At 39.5% G+C, this 18,627-nt stretch overlaps 2 protein-coding genes across 2 annotated transcripts; one reads left to right on the top strand and one right to left on the bottom strand.

Annotated features, from left to right (window-relative positions):
- Nucleotides 1–4,980: 4,980 nt before the first annotated feature.
- On the top strand, nucleotides 4,981–12,899 carry LOC308108041 (uncharacterized protein). Its single transcript, XM_080460703.1, has 5 exons — nucleotides 4,981–5,259; nucleotides 7,341–7,429; nucleotides 9,470–9,557; nucleotides 9,965–11,906; nucleotides 12,004–12,899. The coding sequence occupies exons 1-5, from the start codon at nucleotides 5,181–5,183 to the stop codon at nucleotides 12,104–12,106; spliced, it is 2,301 nt and encodes a 766-aa protein (XP_080316829.1). The 5' UTR covers nucleotides 4,981–5,180; the 3' UTR covers nucleotides 12,107–12,899.
- Nucleotides 12,900–13,926: 1,027 nt separating this feature from the next.
- Nucleotides 13,927–17,133, bottom strand: wdr77 (WD repeat domain 77). The gene is made up of 10 exons (XM_080460812.1): nucleotides 16,743–17,133; nucleotides 16,030–16,215; nucleotides 15,810–15,951; nucleotides 15,682–15,731; nucleotides 15,344–15,414; nucleotides 15,101–15,158; nucleotides 14,811–14,882; nucleotides 14,620–14,728; nucleotides 14,465–14,533; nucleotides 13,927–14,380 (listed from the first exon to the last, which is right to left on the bottom strand). Exons 1-10 carry the CDS (start codon nucleotides 16,849–16,851, stop codon nucleotides 14,233–14,235), a joined length of 1,014 nt encoding a protein of 337 aa, XP_080316938.1. The 5' UTR covers nucleotides 16,852–17,133; the 3' UTR covers nucleotides 13,927–14,232.
- Nucleotides 17,134–18,627: the final 1,494 nt, after the last annotated feature.

Below are 18,627 nucleotides of genomic sequence, written 5' to 3'. Positions count from 1 at the left end.
GGTGAAATAAGGGAAAGAACTGGTGTCAACTTCAGTTCATTGAAGGTTTGGCCTGTTGTTAGTTGAAGCAGCGTATCAGTGCTCACATCGACATGAACTCAACCTCGACAGCAAGGGGTCAGTGACACTGCAGGAAAAAAAGAAAACGGATGAACTTAGAGATAAATGCAGGTTCATTTAAAAAGAAGTCACCCACATAACACAGATCCTTGTTTGTTTAAGAGTTCAACATCTTTGTAGGGAGTCTATAAATGTCATGCATTCAGACTGTACGTTATATAATATAAACACCAAAGAATAATCAACAGTAAAGTTGTGGGACTATAACTTTTATAAAGCATTTCCAAAGTATATTCTATGACATCAACATTCATTTTTGATTGCTTACTCACAGGGGAAATGACAGTCACCGATCATCTCAAAACATTTAAATATATTTAAAAACATTTTTTTAATTTCTTGGAGTTTGGTTCTAAAAGTTTATTTATTAAAGAGTTAATACACATATACTGAAATATTCCACTAGTCTTTTTGTTTTATGTTTTAATTTAGTCTTTATCATTACAGTCATGAAAATTAACAGAATCTTAAAATATCCGAATTTTATATTGGATGAAAAGTCTTTCCTTTTAGCAAACTGAAGCCATAATTAATCACAATCAAAATGGTTCATTTTAATTGCTTCATAAATAAAGTTGGTATGGTATGATGAAAACTTGAAACTCATCCAGTGTATTTGTTGAGAGAGCATAAAGACCAATGAAAACAAATTATATTTCAATTTTATTCTATTTTCTTTAGCTGCACCCGTTAATTCACACTCGAAGAAAAAAATTCAAAATGTTGCATTATGACCATATACCATTGTATATCACACTTATGATTTACCAATAAGTATAAAAGAAAACAAACAATTTTTACACATTCAAAGCACTTTCAGAAAGATCAAACATTGATTAATTATTGGATTAATTATTATTACAGTAGTGTTTCTTTTTCTTTTTTTTCCTGAAAGAACTTCCCAATTTATTTCCAATACCCACACCACAACACATCGCCCGACTTCACCACCTATTATCTAATAACGGTGTCCTCACAAAGTTCTGTAGAAAGCCTGTGAAGCCAATGACTACATTCAGGGGCGTTAACACAGGAAACATTTAAAACATGCTTTACAGTGGATCACCAGGGCTGGGATCAGTAATACAGCACCAATGACTCACTGTATTTCTATTTCAAAAGTTATTTCTAAATAGGATGCAAAGCCACCCAAAGTTTTTCAGTCTTCTTTTTACCAAGATACATTTACCGCTAACAAACATAACACTCACGTTGTAAAACACATACATTATAAAACATACAGCATTGATTTCAGAAGGCCGAACCATCGTAAATTATCTAGGAAGGAAAGCAGTTACACATTCCAATAGAATCTGCCCCAGTTCCATTCACCGCGTTTTTAAAATTCCCAATCGGGATCAGTTCTTGTAGATGGAGTTCAGCCACCAAGTTGCTGCAGTAGACAGAGAACATAAAAGCCCATTTGCCAAGTTAAGTACCAACCTTAGGGACAGTCAAACATTAGACATTAGTTGCTGGTTTTAAGTCAAATATGCCCACAAAGGTATGGGGGGAGAAGCATATGGATGGATTGATGAATAAAATTGTACCAGCGTGTGAGTCTGCGCATGGTCAGGGAGGGCCAATGAACTCTGGCATATAAGATGCAATGGTGAGTCAGAGCTTTGTCTCCTGTGACAAACTTCAAAGAGCTCATCGATTGTGTTAATCAGCTTATTGGCTTGCTTCCTCGCGGGATAGTGAACGTGTTCTGATAAGTTATTAAATAAGTATGTCGATCGTAAGTTTTGTGGCGTGCAGATATGAACTATTATTGCATGTGATTTGTATTGGGAGACGCTTTTCAGTCTTTCTGAGAACTGTAAAGCAGGTAAAACATTAAAGGATGATCCAAGCACATTCTTCACATTTTACCCATCATCAGTCTGTGTGACGAATCCCCACCGAGGACGGAGGAACTGGATGGACCAGTCTGGTTTGTCTCAAGGACAAAAAGCTTTAGGCACAACAGAAACAAAGAAACACATGGTGGCATTTGGGCAGGGTAGAAAAAGACTCACCGCCTTAATGGGGAGAAATAGGAAACAGTCTGGGTATTATGTAATTCGACAAGAACCTTGGGGTGAATAGTGGTCCTCAATTAACTCATGATAATGCGTACACTTTTGAAATTAAAATGCTATTTCTGGTACCTATGTTTCGAGTAAAAAAGTTCTGATAGACTATGATAGTGAAATATTTCAGAATAAACTGTACTGGGAGTTTCACACTCAAAATGCCACACATTGTTGGATGATAAATCATGTAAAATCATTTCAAATTGTAGCTTAGTGAGCATGAGAAACAGTGGTAGCATGGTCATCTGATCAATCTATTAAATTATGATGGATATGAAACCATATAGGAGGAAATTACAGGAGTGGGGCAAGGAGAGGATTTACCTGCTCTTCATTGGAAATATACATGATTTCCCCTCTAATATATAATCTGTGGACACCGATGATAGTTGCTCTTGGAAATGGTTTATTTTTATTGTCCTCTGTAACATTGACATGCAATCACACCCTTGTATATATCAGTTATGATTCTTATGATGACATTTTATTATTGCACACAAAAACTAGCATCTGCCGCAGCAGAGACAAACTGTGAAGTCCACTGTGGGACACTTTGTCTTGAAATGAAGCGGAGTTAAATAATCAGCCACATATCGCTGTCATCTCCGTGTGAACAGCCACATAAACTGACCCTTGGAGGTCTGGGGCAGCAAGAAAGAAAATGTTTTCATTAGTTTGGATGTGCAGTGGGTGCTTTGTGGAGGAGGGACCCTCCCTCGGGTCAGCTCAACCAGGATTCTTGATCCTATTTAGTCAAGGCTCTTCGGCATCATCTCAGTTATCCTGCTTACAGACGTCACATGTTTGCCTGTCACTAATAGGTGGGTAAATACTTAGTGATGACACAGATTTGGAATAAAGATTCCAATGGAAAGTCATAACGTAAAGAAAAAAACAAACAAATAAAAGACCAGTGAAGATGTTCGGAATGTGTTATGCTCAATTTGTTTTACACATTTTATTAACTGCTTATAACGTACAGTTATTTCATTGCAGCTCAGGCAGGCTTAAAGAGCTGACTTTTAAATATTGTTAAATATATGGTTATAATGAAGTTAAATGAACTTATTTCACAGGAGACGTACACTTGGTTAATTGTTCAATCACTTCATTTTATAAACATTTAATAACTTTGTAGTATTGCCCTTACCATATTAGTATTTTTTTCATTGTATTATTGTGGTGTATTTTTTGGTATGTTTGCAAATAACATGTTAATGTCATTCCTTTTTAACAATGACTGTGAAAGGTTTTCTGAAACATGTTGAGTTTACTGCCATGGTTCTAAACAACACATTTAGTTTAGATAACAGTCATTTTGTTTCCATTTCAAACCTGGGTAGTATTTCTCATGATGCTGAGCTACTAAAATACTTTTTCATTTCTTTTGCTGAGCATATATATGTCAATAAAACATCAAACATACTAACCCTCATAACATGTACAAACATAATGCTATATGTTTCATATATGGAGATACTAAATATGATCATATAAAAAATGTTTTTCATTGCAGTCTGTGAAAAAATAAAACTTGTCCCTCCTTACATATTTGAAAATATTATTATCACCTGCACAATATCATTCAAATCAGGAGCATGCTGGTCCAGGGCAATGCTGCAAAATTCTACCATCCAGCTGTTACTTCTACACTTGAGTGTTGTAGTTCTTTGTTATCAGGGTGTCTGGTATTTGGAAAGCCTTAAGTCGAACCACAATTCAGCAGTGACTGAAACAAGGATGGATCATCATTCCTCCATAGGCTATTGGTTTCTGTTTGGACCCCTTTAAGATCTTGACACATTTTTATTTTCATTACCACATAGTCCTTTAAAACCATCCTTGTGAACTGTTTGTACCAAGTCTGGAAAAAACTTTCTTGGTTTTTCAGTTCTGGAGACTACAACAAAGAATACCAAGCTAATAACCTTCCTGTGGTTGATTATTATTATTATTGATGGCTCAGGTCACCATTTGTTATGTTGCTATATGTTTATTGCTGCTCGGCAACCTTCTTTAATGAGTTTCTTACTTCTTAGCACTCCACATACATTTATATATCATCATTTCGTTTCATAAATGTGTGTCTTTCTTGATCTATGCTCTCTGTATTTTGACAGGATGAAGGTTTAAAGGTTTATAATACTTCCTACCCACATCAAGTCTGTTGGATGTTGATTTGTTTGCTGTCTAACCTGTCACAGAATCCTCCTCCAACCCCAACCAGGTCAAACATGGAGCTGTCACCTGAGTCTGCTCAAAGGTTTTTTTCCTGTCAATGTCATTTTTTTTTTTATCTCTCCGTTGTCATTTGCTACATGTGGAAATGTTTTCCACGTTTTTTTATATGTTGAGTGTGAGTTGGCATGACATGGTTATGTTGTAATTGGCACCACATAAAAAAAAACAAAAAGTGAATAAAAATAATAAACTCTCCTCTGATGAACAATATTTACTCGGATATGTTGAGATTATAACAGATTATAACCACGTGTGATCCATGCAGTCATTTATGATGACCCCCCCCCCCCCCCCCCCCCCACCCCCCCCCCCACCCCCCGCACGATCAGCAGTGTTCTTGTAAATATATAATATGAGCAAAGTGAATGAATATCGCAGTGCGTCATCGTGCAGATGATGCAGAAATCCTGATCTCCTGTCCGGAGCGGCGGCGCTCATTGCGCAGGCGAGACGTGTGCAGGAATGCAGGTGAAAGGGAGGGCTGAGGCCTCACCTGCTGGGAGTGTATAGAAACAGGGAGGCACAGTGAAAGGAGAGAGGGCGGAGTTTGCTCCATTTTCTCCGTCAGTCCCGAAAAGTACTCAACAAATCACTGGAGTCAGGTCTACCTGGATCCCGGCGGTGCACCTGTTTTCACAGTTTTGCGCTTTGTCTCGGATTTACGCGCCTTCCTCCAAAATGTGCCAATGATCCCGGCCGATTTGGACAGAGCTACACATACACACCAACTCATCTGTCAATATGAGGAGAACTCCGCTGAATTTTCTGGGTCGAAAGAACCAGTCCCTCTTCGACACCAATGTGAAAATGAGGGAATTGGGTGAGTACGCTTCTGTCAGGATCGCACGGTTTTAATAGGTCATAACAGCTGGAATTCGTGAACGGTTCGCCGAAGAATAACACGACCTTTGGACTTGGAATAGACAAACGTGATAGAGCCGATTCTTTCACCGCTGTGAAATGAATCCGAAAGAAAATATCAACTTTGTTTTGGTATTTGGAAAGGTGTGTGTGTGTGTGTGTGTGTGTGACAGGTAGAAGCAGCCGATGAAAAACTGCTGCTTTAATGTTTTCCTTCGTGATCAACTGAGTGACCCAGTTTTATACTGACTTCTTTCGGCTCTTCACCAGGTTTAATCAGATCTTTAAAAAATGACATCATATCTGAAACAGCTCTTTATGGTCCTGAGAAAGGAAGTGTTGGCTCCTTTGGCCAGTACAAATAGTTGTGTAAAAGGTGAAGGTGGTTTTGTAATCACTAAGAATCTCGACAGATACAAATTTGGCACCAGAATTAATTTTGCTTAAACAGAATATATTGGAACTGTATTTATGAAGTGCAATATTTGTGCCACATTTGGTTTACTACTGCTGGGAACTTGACATATCGAAAGTAAGTTGATCCTTGTTACAACTTGTTCTAACCGACTACTGGAAAATTCACATTCTGATAAAAATCAGTAAAAAGATAAACCTAACCTGAAAACATTTGACAAGAGTAATTCGGTTCGTTTCATGCAGCAAGAACAGTAAAATGCAAATATTGCATGCTTGAAATTCAAAACAAGGTCAAGACAAACAGAAAAATGCATTACAGTGCAGTAACTCAAGCGCCCAGCAGTATCTGCAATCAAACCATCACTTTACAGAAAAGCTGACCAATGACATTACTTCCATTCGACCGACAAAAAAAGGAAACAAGACAAAGGTCTATGCAAATGTGCAACATGAGAGTGAACATTTGCCTAATAAAATGAAGACAAGAAAACCAACCCGAAGGGAAAGTAATAATTTGGTTAGACTGGTTTCGTGTGCAGTCGTTTATGCTGAACTGTGTCCTCACTTGTTTGGAAGGAACTGTACTATCATTGGTCCGAGGTACATAATTTCAGGGCATCAAAATACTTTGCTGTACCTGTTTATTATACCGTTCTCTTCACTTGCTCTGTTGGTTGCTCTTTCAGCCTTGAGGAAACATTTTGATATACGAAGTTGAAAGAACCAGCAGGCTAAGTGGCTTTCACTGACAAGTGCTTTTCATCAGGTCTTTGATGGACAAAACAACATGCCACTCTGGAATGAGCAGTAAAGAAATTCCCTGTGCGGCTCCTTCGTTTTTTTTTTTTGTTGTTCTCCAGTCAACCCCAGTTGCCTGACATTTACTGTTATATTATATGTTTATCATAAAGCCTCAAATCAGTCTGTGTGTTCTATAGGTATGTCAAACTAGCCTGTCTTTGAATCAGTTCTTTATTAACTCACCTTTGCTTGTGGAATGTATGTGAATTGCACTTTATTATATTTTCTACTGACCTGGAAGGTGTTCAGAATTCTCTATGAGAGGTTCATTTTGCTCTGTTCAAGCATGAATTGGTCATAATAGAGACATGCAAAGCCATCTCAGTCATTTTCAAGCTATCTGATGCCCATTATTGTATTAGAAGTATTATCAAAACACTTGCTTTGCTTTGTTTCAAAACACACATTTTTGGGTGTATGACCAACATGACTGTGTTGGAAGCTTCATGGTGTGATGTTGTAATCAAACCCCGTTGCCACCTTAACTGAGCTTTCACCTTAACACAATAGTAAATTGTAAAGAAAGGTGCGAATGATTAGTTCAGCCTCGTAGAAGTATTTTGTTGTCAGCAACAAACAGCTACACGGTGGATACTCAGGTTCACTGACAACCATAAAGAGGCCACTTTGCTGCATACAGTTTCTGATTACCTCAACAATCACAGTTACTATGCCGTCTCCCAAAACCCCTTGTTTGTTCTCTCCCAGTGAATTGTTAATAAAGCTCTGAGCGGAAACACGACAGCTTAATAAGACAACGTTTGTTTTGCTCTCCTCAGCCTGCCCAAAGATGGCTAATGATCTGCTTTCCTCTTTCTTCAGAAAATGTGGAATTTGTTCCGGCGTCAACTGTTATCCCAGAGTCAGGCACGGCCAGTGTGCGAGCCAGACCCACTGTCAGGCATTATGCTGTGAGTATCTGTGTACAGCTTCACGAGAAAGATCACATAATCATTAAAGGGCTGTTTGGTAATTGGTGTTGTGTTTGCAACAGGCATACGAGCAGACAGTTCAGCTCTTACCTCTTCATTCAGGGAATCTATTGGGATCTTTAAAGCTTCAAGGAGCACTGCTGACTCACTTTCCATTCTAATAATGGAGCGACAACACTCATATTTTTCTTGGACTGATATGCAGTTTAGGTCACAAGGCTGGCCAACCACACAGTATATGTTGATAGTATCACTGTCCACAACAAACTGAGAGACAAAAAGTCAATTTCTGAGAAATATCAGAAAGAAAGAGTGAATTATGGTGCAGAGTCAAAAGTATGCACATTCACTAAACAGCTGCACTGGATAACACTGTAACAACAATGACATTATTGATGAAAGTGACCAAGTGCCTATAGTTCACTTGAGTGTCTCCATTAATAATACTTGGACTCAGCTGCACTTTTACCCCAAGTTATTGACTACAACCATCTACAAAACATATTATAATTGTGTGCTTTTCTTTCAATGGACTGTTAGGACTAAATCAGTGTTATCTATTAAACTGTATGCTGTATGGCTTAAAACAATATTTAAAGTTGGTAATTAAAGTTGATTTTATTGAGTTTTTTTCAATGATTTTAAAGGTTTGTTTTCGCAATGAAGTTATTAAGTTTTGATATTGAGACTTCAGCTTCAGTATGATATTTTTGTGTGGCTGCATTCTCGCACTGTTATTACCTGGGTGTCCATTTAAGTTGTGCACAAAGAGGATCATTTGCATTCTGTCTGACTGGCAGGACTCCCATTAAAATGCCACAGTGTCGACAAAAAATGAAAAGCTTGTTGAAACTTTGGTTCACACAACTCAGCTCAGTTTTTGGGAGTGTTCTTTGATTGTGACTGTGGCATGTGGACGAGGCACACCTAGCAGCACATGGGTAGGACAACTCTGACTGTCCTGACAGATGAGCATGAGTCATAACTCAAAATAAGGCGATGAAATCAAACTGGATCATACGCCATCTTGTGACACACCCTCTGGGCTGTGCTGTCTGAGTCGTTGGTAGCAAAGAAGAGCTAAGTCAGAGAGTTGGAATATGAAGAACAATGTTTATTATCAAATGTCTTGTCCTCTATTCACTCCGTCTGTCTTAAACTGAAAAGTTTGGATGAGTTTTCATAAATAAAAACTTGTTATATATACTGGTTAGATTTAGGACAATCTAAATGGTTTGAATTTAAATCAGTTGTGAACTTTTAGCTTCAGGCAGTTTGCAGATCACTCGGCAGAGCAGAGGTAGACACAAGTATGTGCTGCTAGATGATTTTAAGCCTTTTTGAAGGGCATGTACTGCATTGAGTCACATGGATTCATATTGTGTCAACACTGTCTGTGTTAATTTTTGGTGGTGTTCAGGTTGAGAAGAGAACAGCAACTCTCTCCCTGACGCATGCTCTCTCTTTCTCGTTCTCTCTCCCTCACACACACACACACACACACACACACACACACACACACACACACACACACACACACACACACACACACACACACACACACACACGCACCTTGGTATCTAAGTGACAGCCTGTGATTTTGTCAGCCAGGCGTACTTTTACCGTCAGACAATGGATTGAATTATAGGTGTATCCATCCTCTGATTCACCGAATGTTCCTCATAACAGAAGTATGTGAAAATGTGTTGTACAAATATATCCTGTGTATGTGGCAATAAAAAAAATTGTTTCTTCTTATTTTAAATGCTAAAGGCAAACTAAGTAGTTCAGCAACAATATTTGTTTTGTGGACACTCAGTCATGGACACGTTAATACATTTCCAAGGATCACTGACATCTCCAATAGCTAAGAACTGGTTGTATGACTTTGAGAGTACTCAAATATTTTAATCCAAAGATAACGATTTACAATTTGTTGCCAATTTTCCATTCTTTAACTGTATTTTGTTTCCTATGTCCAGATCAACAGTGTGATTTTGTGCCATTTTTTTCCCGCAGTCCTCTGACAACTTTCAAGGGTATGCTGTTCCGACACCAAAAGTCCCCCTCCTGCCTCCCAGCAATGGTCCAATGATCAATGGCTCAGGTGACAATCTAAACTGCCCCTCATGTGTACCTATGGTTTAACTTGGTTAAAAGGTTAATATTGTGGCGCCTTCACTAAGCCCCAGCAGATGATGCATAGCAGTAAGATTAGAGGAAAATTTCAGAGCAAGTAAATGTTTGTCCAAGTCATTGCTCAAGAACTATTAGAAATGTCCAAAGAGCCATTCCAGATGCCAAGTATGTTTACATATTGGGAGTGTTTGCATTTATGCTTCAACCACTTTTTTTTTCACTATTTCGCAATGCCATTTCTGATCCATGCACAAGTTAATGACGTTAACTTGAAGCGGTAGCATGGAAGCATGCAGTCATCTTCAGTACCTTTCTCAGAGTTTCATTGTTTTAGCAGCTTATTGAAACCTATTTTATCTCTCTTTTCTCATGTAGTTGGTGGAAATCACTTATACAATGGCTCAGTTATGTCTGTGCCTAACCTTGTAGAAGGGGAAATATTTGTCCCTCCCCACCCCTCTATGGCACCTCCGCCACCTCCAGGGACTTTTATTCTTCCCCCGCCAGACTTTTTGGGAGACCTCAACAGTCCAGAGCTGGCAAACCTTCAGGCTATTTCTGTGCCTGCACCAAAACCCATGTCACCGGCACAATCTGGGATGAATGAGGATTTATCCTTCTTAAAACGTCCATCAATGGCTCCACCAAAGGTCCCTTCAACAGGCCCTACATCTCCTGCAACCATCAGTCCAACTCGGGCCACAGCTCCTCAGCGTCCAAGCTATGCCCCACCGTTGCCCCCGACTGACAACAAGCTCAAGACTGAAAAGATGCCACCCCCAAAGCCTATTAGATTCTCCTCTGCCTCCAGTCTTGACTCTCCACCACAGACTCCTGCACCACCTCCTCCCGTGAAGACACCCACATTGTCCACTTTCAATCCCCAAAACACAGCGAAGCTTTATAATGTTCCGAAAACCACAGGTTTTGGTGGGTATGAAGACACAAAACCAAAGCAGATGTTTCTTATGGAAGATTCTGTGCATGGTAACTCTGTGCCTAAAGTGGTTCCACCATCCAAGCCTGCTCCCAGAGATGTTCTGGACCTGAAGGGGACATTGCAAAGTCCACAACCATCAAAATCACCCCGTCCTGAGGTAAAGAAGGAGACTAGAACCGGGCCAGTGGAAATTAGCAAACTGCTGAATAATCCACCTAACAAGTCGCCACAGCTGCTAAAAGTGAATGGTACTATACCAAGTTTAGAATCCACAAAGAACAAATTTGAAGCGTCTCAAGATCAGAACCACAAGTTCAGTCCACTGCTGGATCGTAAACTACGTAAGATAAAGGGTGAAACTAACGGGCCACGAGAGGGATCTGCAGCATCTCCCCTGGCTCTTTTAAAGGCTGCAAAGGAAAGAGAGAAACACAGATCTGTCAGCTCTTCAATACCGGAAGACAATGCCAGTAAAAATGGCCAGCCAAGTACAGGCCTTCACCCGAGTGACTTCAGTCAAAATTCCTTTGTTGTCACCCCTCGGACAACCTCTTATTCATCGCTCCCACCTAATGAAGAAAGACTACAGGAGATTCCAACGTCTGGTCTCATGGACCACAGACAAAACGTATTGGCCCCATCAAAATACAACAGTCCTGCGTTTGTCAAGAGTCAAACTCCATCTGGTCCAACTCTCAGTCAGATCTCGGGTACACCCACACCTGCAAGAAACCTCCTGGAGCCTAGATACATACATGAAAGCCCATCAAGGCCGCTGCCTGCACAACACAAGGTTAATAAAGATGGGGTAAATATACCATTTCTCCCCCCACCACCAGAATTTGGTGATTTTTCTGACTTTACGGAGCCACCTCCATCTATCATCCCATCAGACCCGCCAATGAAAAAGGCACCACTGCCAACTGCCAAGACCTATCTTCAAGCTCCAGCACCACCACCACCACCACCACCACCACCTCCCCCAAAAGCAGTGCCCCCTCCACCACCAAAGTTCCCACCCCCTGACTTTGATGTAAAGTTAAAGCCAATCTCTCTGACAACTTCCAGGCCAGCCCCCACCCAGCTACCAAGCACTCTTTCACCCAGTCAGGTCACCCTCCTGAGCATCTTACAGAAGAAAATGTTGGAGATGGACCATAAAATGTCACCAACGAAGGAGGCAGAATCCAATTCTGATGACTGGGGCTCTCCTTTGTCCGACGAGGACAATAATGCCTCTGTTGTACCCAAAGCCAAACCACAGACCAAAAGTTACCCTGTTGCCAACAAAGCAGCAACCCTGAACATGAGGGAGTTAGAGAATAGAATGGCTAGAAAACCACCAGAGAGCTCATCAGTGAAAGTCTCCTCTACCAGGTAAAACCTTCAATGTGCAGATATGAAATTGTAATATTTCTAATATAAAGTCAGTTGGTGGTTTCTGTGTACACTCATCATTTATTTTTCTTTTCAGCAACGGACCGCAACACCAGTCAAAATACCAGTATGGTATGACGTTCACGGTTCGCCCTGGAACCAGGAATCCCATCACTGTTGTTAGGAGAGGAGATCCTTAAAGAGCCATGGAAACACTAACAGTGTACATTGTATGCCATTGTACATTTTTATCAGCACAACTTGTGAAAACATCTTCAACGAATCAGTTTTAGAAATGTGATCCGCACAAGTGTCTCGTGACAAAGGTTTGCTTCATTGTGAAGATCACGCTGTAGTTGTGTCTATTTAAGTGTTAGTGTTGTCAAGTGGACAACTTTAAAAAGCTTTTTTTTTTTTGCTGCTATGAGGTAAACACGTTGCCCTTTTAACTACAGCTCTTAATCAGTCTATGTTCTCCATGGGTGATAGTCTTTGTATAGCTAAAATAATTCAGTCAGTGAAAATTAAATGTTGAACATAACGTGTTTCATAGATGTATCTATAAATTTGATTGTAAAATATAATGAAGTAAAACATGAATGCTGTTTATGCTGTAATTACATAACCCAAAACGGAAATGCACTACACTGTTACATGTGCATTGTGTAGCTCTACTGAAAGAAATCCAACGGTTAATTCAGAAAAGTGCCATTACTCAAGGGTTTTTCATATTTATTGATCTGAAAAATGTTTTACCATATGTATTCATGCTATTTTACTGGAGTAATATCTGTGTTACTATAGGTACACCTGTTTTTGTACATATACGTTTGTGTACATTTTAAATAAATATGTAAGTAAGCTATAGTTTCATGTATGCAAAAGGATTAGAGAAGTAATGAAACTGAGTTATCTTCGCTAAATGTTGTCCAACAACTATCAACCTAGAAAATAAAGCCAAAAATATCTGCATCACCTGATGTGGAAATTCTCCTTTTTGTGCTTATTAAGCTGCCATTACTGCAAATGAAGATGACTGCAATTGTTCAACCATCACTTCCAACTGGTCGCCACAGAAGCAACATCAACTCATCACACCAGATTGTTGCAATAAAGCATTAGAGAGGTTATCATTTACTAAGAAATATAGTTTGAAAGAATTTAGTTATTACTACCTTGTATTGTAAAATGATCTGAATGATTGTCATTTTTACAAGGCAGTAGTTAAGACGTCAAAATACAATTGATGTGTTTTGCCATCCAGAACAAGTTGCAATTTACTTAAAAAAAGTAAAATAAGAAGGTACTTAAATTTGTTTAAAGTCTGTCAAATAATGAGATAATGTAGTTTAGTCAGACAAGAGAAAAAGGGAACTCTTTGGACACCATAAGATGTTTGGAGGAATCATGGCAATGCAGATCACCCTAAACAGTGAAATGTGTCGGTGGAAATCTCATGCTGGGCTGTTTATCAGCAAACTTAATATAATGGATGGAAGAATGAATGAAAAATGGACAGGCTGATTAAAAAAACAAACTGCATCTGTCGGAGTGACAGATTAAAAATCTCATGCTAAACATGACGGTTAGTGGAAGTCACTGCAGTACATGGGGCAGGTTTCACCATCAGGAAGCTGTCATGACCGACAAAAGGTTTTGTAGATTTAAATGTCAGCGACTACGTTCAAAGCTTTTTCCGTGCGTCTTTCCATGTAATTACACAAGTTCCTATATGGACAGCTGCAGGGTGGATTCTTTGCATGTATGGGTTGTTCACAACTGACTGACATTTCATGCCAAGACATCCTTATAATACACTGAAGAATGGTCAGGAGGGGAGTGTGTACATAAACAATGCACAATTCCTTCCGTTACCAACGCTTTAATAATAGAACCAATTTCAGGGAACGAAGAACAGCATTGAGTTTCCTTTAATGTAATGTTACATCATCGTGTCTCAAATAGACATTGAAAAGGTATGCAGTATGAAAACAGTAAACTGACACAGCAGAAGTCCAGATGAATGCATAGGTCCAGTGTTTGTTTAATGGTTGGACTATATGTGTCAGTAATGCCTTGTCAGAACACAGATTTCAGATATTCACGACAGTATTACAAGCAGGTTGACCAAGTCAACACCGTAAGCGCAGATGTCTTTGATATTAATGTCTTCAGGCATAATTTTGACAAGGATGGTGATATCTGCAAAACATTACCCTCTCTGCATTACAGTTGAAATGATAGGTAACGCAACATTTTTGAATAAACACAGTCCTAATGTGAACGGAGAAAATAAGCTGTTTAATCGTTTTCATGTGAGTTGGGCCTAAGAGGAGGAGCTGGCTGCTCCAGCAGCGGCATCCACTGTGTGGTGAAGAACAAGATGATCCCAGCCCACTGTAGTGAGGCTGGTGGAGTCACCCTGAAGCCAGCACACACCTTTAACAAAGTCCTGGTGTTGTCGATCTCTGAATCTGCGGGGGGGGGGTTAAATAAATAGATGATCATTTTGAAGGTATTGAAGGAATGCGTGTTGAACATGAAGAGCAATGACTCACATTTCCTGCAGGTCAGAGTTCATTACCGCCAGGGAACAGTCGTCACTAATAGAAGCAAGCAATGGGGCACTGGTGGGGGGAGAAAAAGAGGCGTTAGACTTCTGCAAGAACACAATGTGAAAGAGACGCAAGAGTGTGACATCATTTATTTATACCTATGTGTAGAATAAGCAAGTCTGTTAACTCTCCGGGTGTGAACGGTCTCTACGTGAGCCGGCTCCGTTCCGAGGAACTCCTTCACAGTCACTCGTCCCAACTCATCACCTGTGACACACCCAACATGTTTAAAAACACCAGAAAACCTCTATGTAATGTCTCCATCAATCAATCTGCCGTTTCTCCTCACCGAAAGCAATGGTGCTTCTGTGATGAGGGTGCCAGGCTACAGCAGTGGGAGAGCAGCTGGGGGTCTCCACAGCTAAAAGAAAATACAACAGCAGCAACGAGAAATGCAAAACAACTATGTTGTCAGGCTGTAAAACAAATTTCAATCTTTGATCAACATGATAAACGAACCAGCTCATTGAGGTTAGGAATACTTCTTTTAAACAAACACCAATTTATAAATATCCCCACAGTGTCCGCAACACATTAAACTCCTAAAGCTGGTTATCCGTAATGGAACAAGTTGCTTACCTATTCTTGTGGCAGGCTTGTCAGGCTTCCTTCTATCCCACATCAACACACGGCCATCCTGAAAGATTTAGATTATAATGGGAAATGGACCGAGTTCACATTATAAAGTCAGTCTGTTTCTTCACTTTATTTCAAACAATTTTAAACATAACAGCTATTACTTTGACAATTGCCGTAAGAAGGTATTGTTCCATCTATTTCCATTTCACAGTAAAATACACAAAATACTGATCAGTAGCTCACTTGGCTGCAGGAGATGAAGAGAGAATCATCTGTTGGACTGCAGGAAACACAGTTAACCACATCTGTGTGCACTGGAGATAGAAAATAATAGAAATATATCAACTTGGGAGTTTTGGGGTCAGTTATGATTGATTTATATTTTAATCAAAGGTTTAAAAAATTACACCAGTCAGGTAAAAATGGCACTGCCATTACCACAGGTGAATAAAGAAATATTTTGACATCATACAGGTCAGAAAATTTAACCAGGATATTTGCAGGAGTCTGTCAGACACAAATATTAAACAAAAATGCATCCTCTAAAGACTTAAGCAAAGAGTTTTTAAATGTTGCTTTACCATTGTAAGTAGTAACAACCGTTTCCTGGCTAAGATCCCAGACTTTAATTCTGTAAGGGAGAAAGGAGTCCATTTATAACAACCCACAAAATCATAATGGGCAAGGTCAAACTGTCAAACTGTCCAACCTGCAGTCCATGCTGCCAGTGACGACACTGCTTGCTCCAGCAACGGGGCTCACTGTGGTGACCAGATGATCGTGGTCGTATTTGGTGAAGCGGTTGACCAGCAGGCGCTCATCTTCTGCCAGTTCCCAGAGCTCCAAGGCACCTGCACAATTCAACAAATGCAGCTTCATCGAGTTTCCTAACCGACGCTCAATCAAACTTGTCTTAAATATCTTCCCACCTGAATCTGATGCGACAACGACTCCTTTGTCAGACACCCATTTTACATCTGTGACACCAGCCTCAGTTTGAACACCAGCTTTGCAGAAGCCCTCGTTGGGGGCCTGCTCCCGGTCGGTGTAGATCCACACAGATCCCTGCCAGCTCCTGCCAGTCAGGCCGGAGGCACCCAGGAGCAGGGTGCCATCTGTGGAGAGCCAGAGAGGAAACTACTCAAGTTTCGTTTGAATAATGTCAAAAAAACTAACCAAAAACTCAACCCAACATAATAAGTAACCATTGCTTTTGGCAGTGAAGTTTGCCATTAAAATTACTTTAAAATAATGAAAAAATGCAGTAAGTTGGAAACAAAAAATGCATACTTTTTTTTTTATTAAATGCAACTACTAAAAACATTTTTTGCAACTCAAGTAATGTTTCGTTTAGCATATACAGGTTTGAAATGTCTAGACTGTTCAATATTTAAAGTGAATAACTCTTGATAAGCATCATCCATACATATTTTGCAGGAATTATAAATGACAAGACGATATGAAAACAATTAAATCAGAGGCGTGCTGTCCACCTTCAGGGAAAAGGTCTGTTATTGCATAAAGATAAACCTAAGCAGCCCTGTTTTCGTCACATTATTCATTCCAGATGAGCATCTCTGAGAAGTGCGGCTGTAAACAGACCGACAGCACGTGTGACCCTCCAGCTCGCTTCTCTCCGTACCTGCTCTGTACTCTGCAGCACACAGATGCTTCTCCATGCAGGCAGGGGCATTAGGGGGAATATTCCAGCGGTTCTCCTTGATCATGTCAGTATCCAATGCACTTTTCATCCAGGAAGCAAAGCGCGCTCCAAATTCTCCCGGGCGACGAATCAGAATACACCTAAACAACTTTAGTGCAGTTTCCGCGTTAGCTAGCAGCCACAACTATAGACAATGAGATTCTACCTTTGACAAATATCACAAATTAGTGGATCTTAAAAGCACAAGAGTCCCCGCGTCCCGTGAAATCGTCAACTAGCAAAGTAGTTGTGTGAAGAATAAATGAGAGATCGAAAGACACATGTGACCAGCGGACACACACTTCCTGCGCCGACACTCTTCTTTGTCGATATCCTCTCGATCTTGAGGGGTTTCAGCTGCATTACTGCCCCCTTCAGGATAAAAAAGAAAAGTTCACTACTTCAAGGCAGGAGGGGGCACGTTTACTGTACCACGAGTGTCAAATCAGAGACATGGGGATGCAAATTAAAATAAATAAATAAATAATGAAGTGAAATACGTCTTAAAATACCAGATCCTTTTATCTCTTTATCACCATGAAACACCTGGATCAAGGTTGGGCCTTTTAGGAAGATGTTAACAACTGTAACCTTCAAGGCCTGTACTACATAGACCGTTACCAAGGATACTTTTTTTTTTTATCTTGTATTTATGTACTAATCAGGGGGAAAATGTCTTTAAACTGTTTCGTAAGGATTTGATCTAAGAGACATATTGTCGTTGCTGAGATGAAACAGTTGAGGATAACTCAGAGAGCTCTATTGGATGGAAGCTGTATAACTGTAAAACAGATTCTACTGCAGTGGGATGTATGTCAAGTAAATGTTGAAGAAGTTTACAAAGTAATTATAGTTCAGAGTTCAGGAATATAAGACTCCACAGAACTGTGACCTGCATGATTCGCATTTCGAGTTTCAAACCACTGACAACCTTTATATTTTTGGACAATCAAGCTGTCTGTGGTATAATGAATAGTAAGTTATCGCTATGAGTGGTATCACAATATTTATTTTTGATGAATTCGAAGGAACGAACCAACCAACAAAGCAACGAACCAACGTACAAACACGAACAGACAAACAAACAAACAAACAAACAAACACACTTCTATATTTCCATCTACATGTAACAAACGTTACTGTTAACAAACGTCATACAAATCTTTCACCACAGTTCTGTCTTTGATCCAGTAAACCATCCCTCCATCTTTTTTTTTTTTTGTAAAGTACACACAACTTGCTATATTCCTTGTAAAGTCACTAGCATAGCCTTAAAAGTACCAACATTTGTTTTTTATTTATTATGTTATTGTTCCTGAAAAGCACTGTGGGGTAAGATGTGACACTGCATGTTCAATAACAAGCACAAACAGATCTATATGATCAATGTTTGAACGTTACTATGTTATAGATAAATAAAAGAGGTAAAAAAAATCATGTAAAAAATAATTGGTGTCTTCATTTGAATCAGTACAGCACTGTCTCAAAAATAGATAAGCATAATCTAAAAAGCACACTAATTACAAAATGTTTTGATTCACAGTGACTTATTCATTAGAAATATAGGAGAAAAATACTAACATACAATCTAATAAATGTGCTCTATCTTCCTGATGACGGTCGTTGTTATTATTCCCTACAAAAAATGGCAGCTACAGCAGAAAGTGGATTTCTTTGTTTCTTTTTCTGGTCTGGTTTTACCCAGACAGTAAAATATTTGAATGAACCGGAAGTCTGTTCAGACCAACGTGTGGACTCTTTTCAACCAGTGAATTATATTCTGGTTGTTCCATTATTGTTACTTTTGAATATAGAACCACCCATA

Source organism: Lipophrys pholis (genome assembly GCF_963383615.2).
Source record: "Lipophrys pholis genome assembly, chromosome: 4".
Lineage (NCBI taxonomy): Eukaryota > Metazoa > Chordata > Actinopteri > Blenniiformes > Blenniidae > Lipophrys > Lipophrys pholis.
This window is presented reverse-complemented; position numbering and strand designations above follow the sequence as displayed.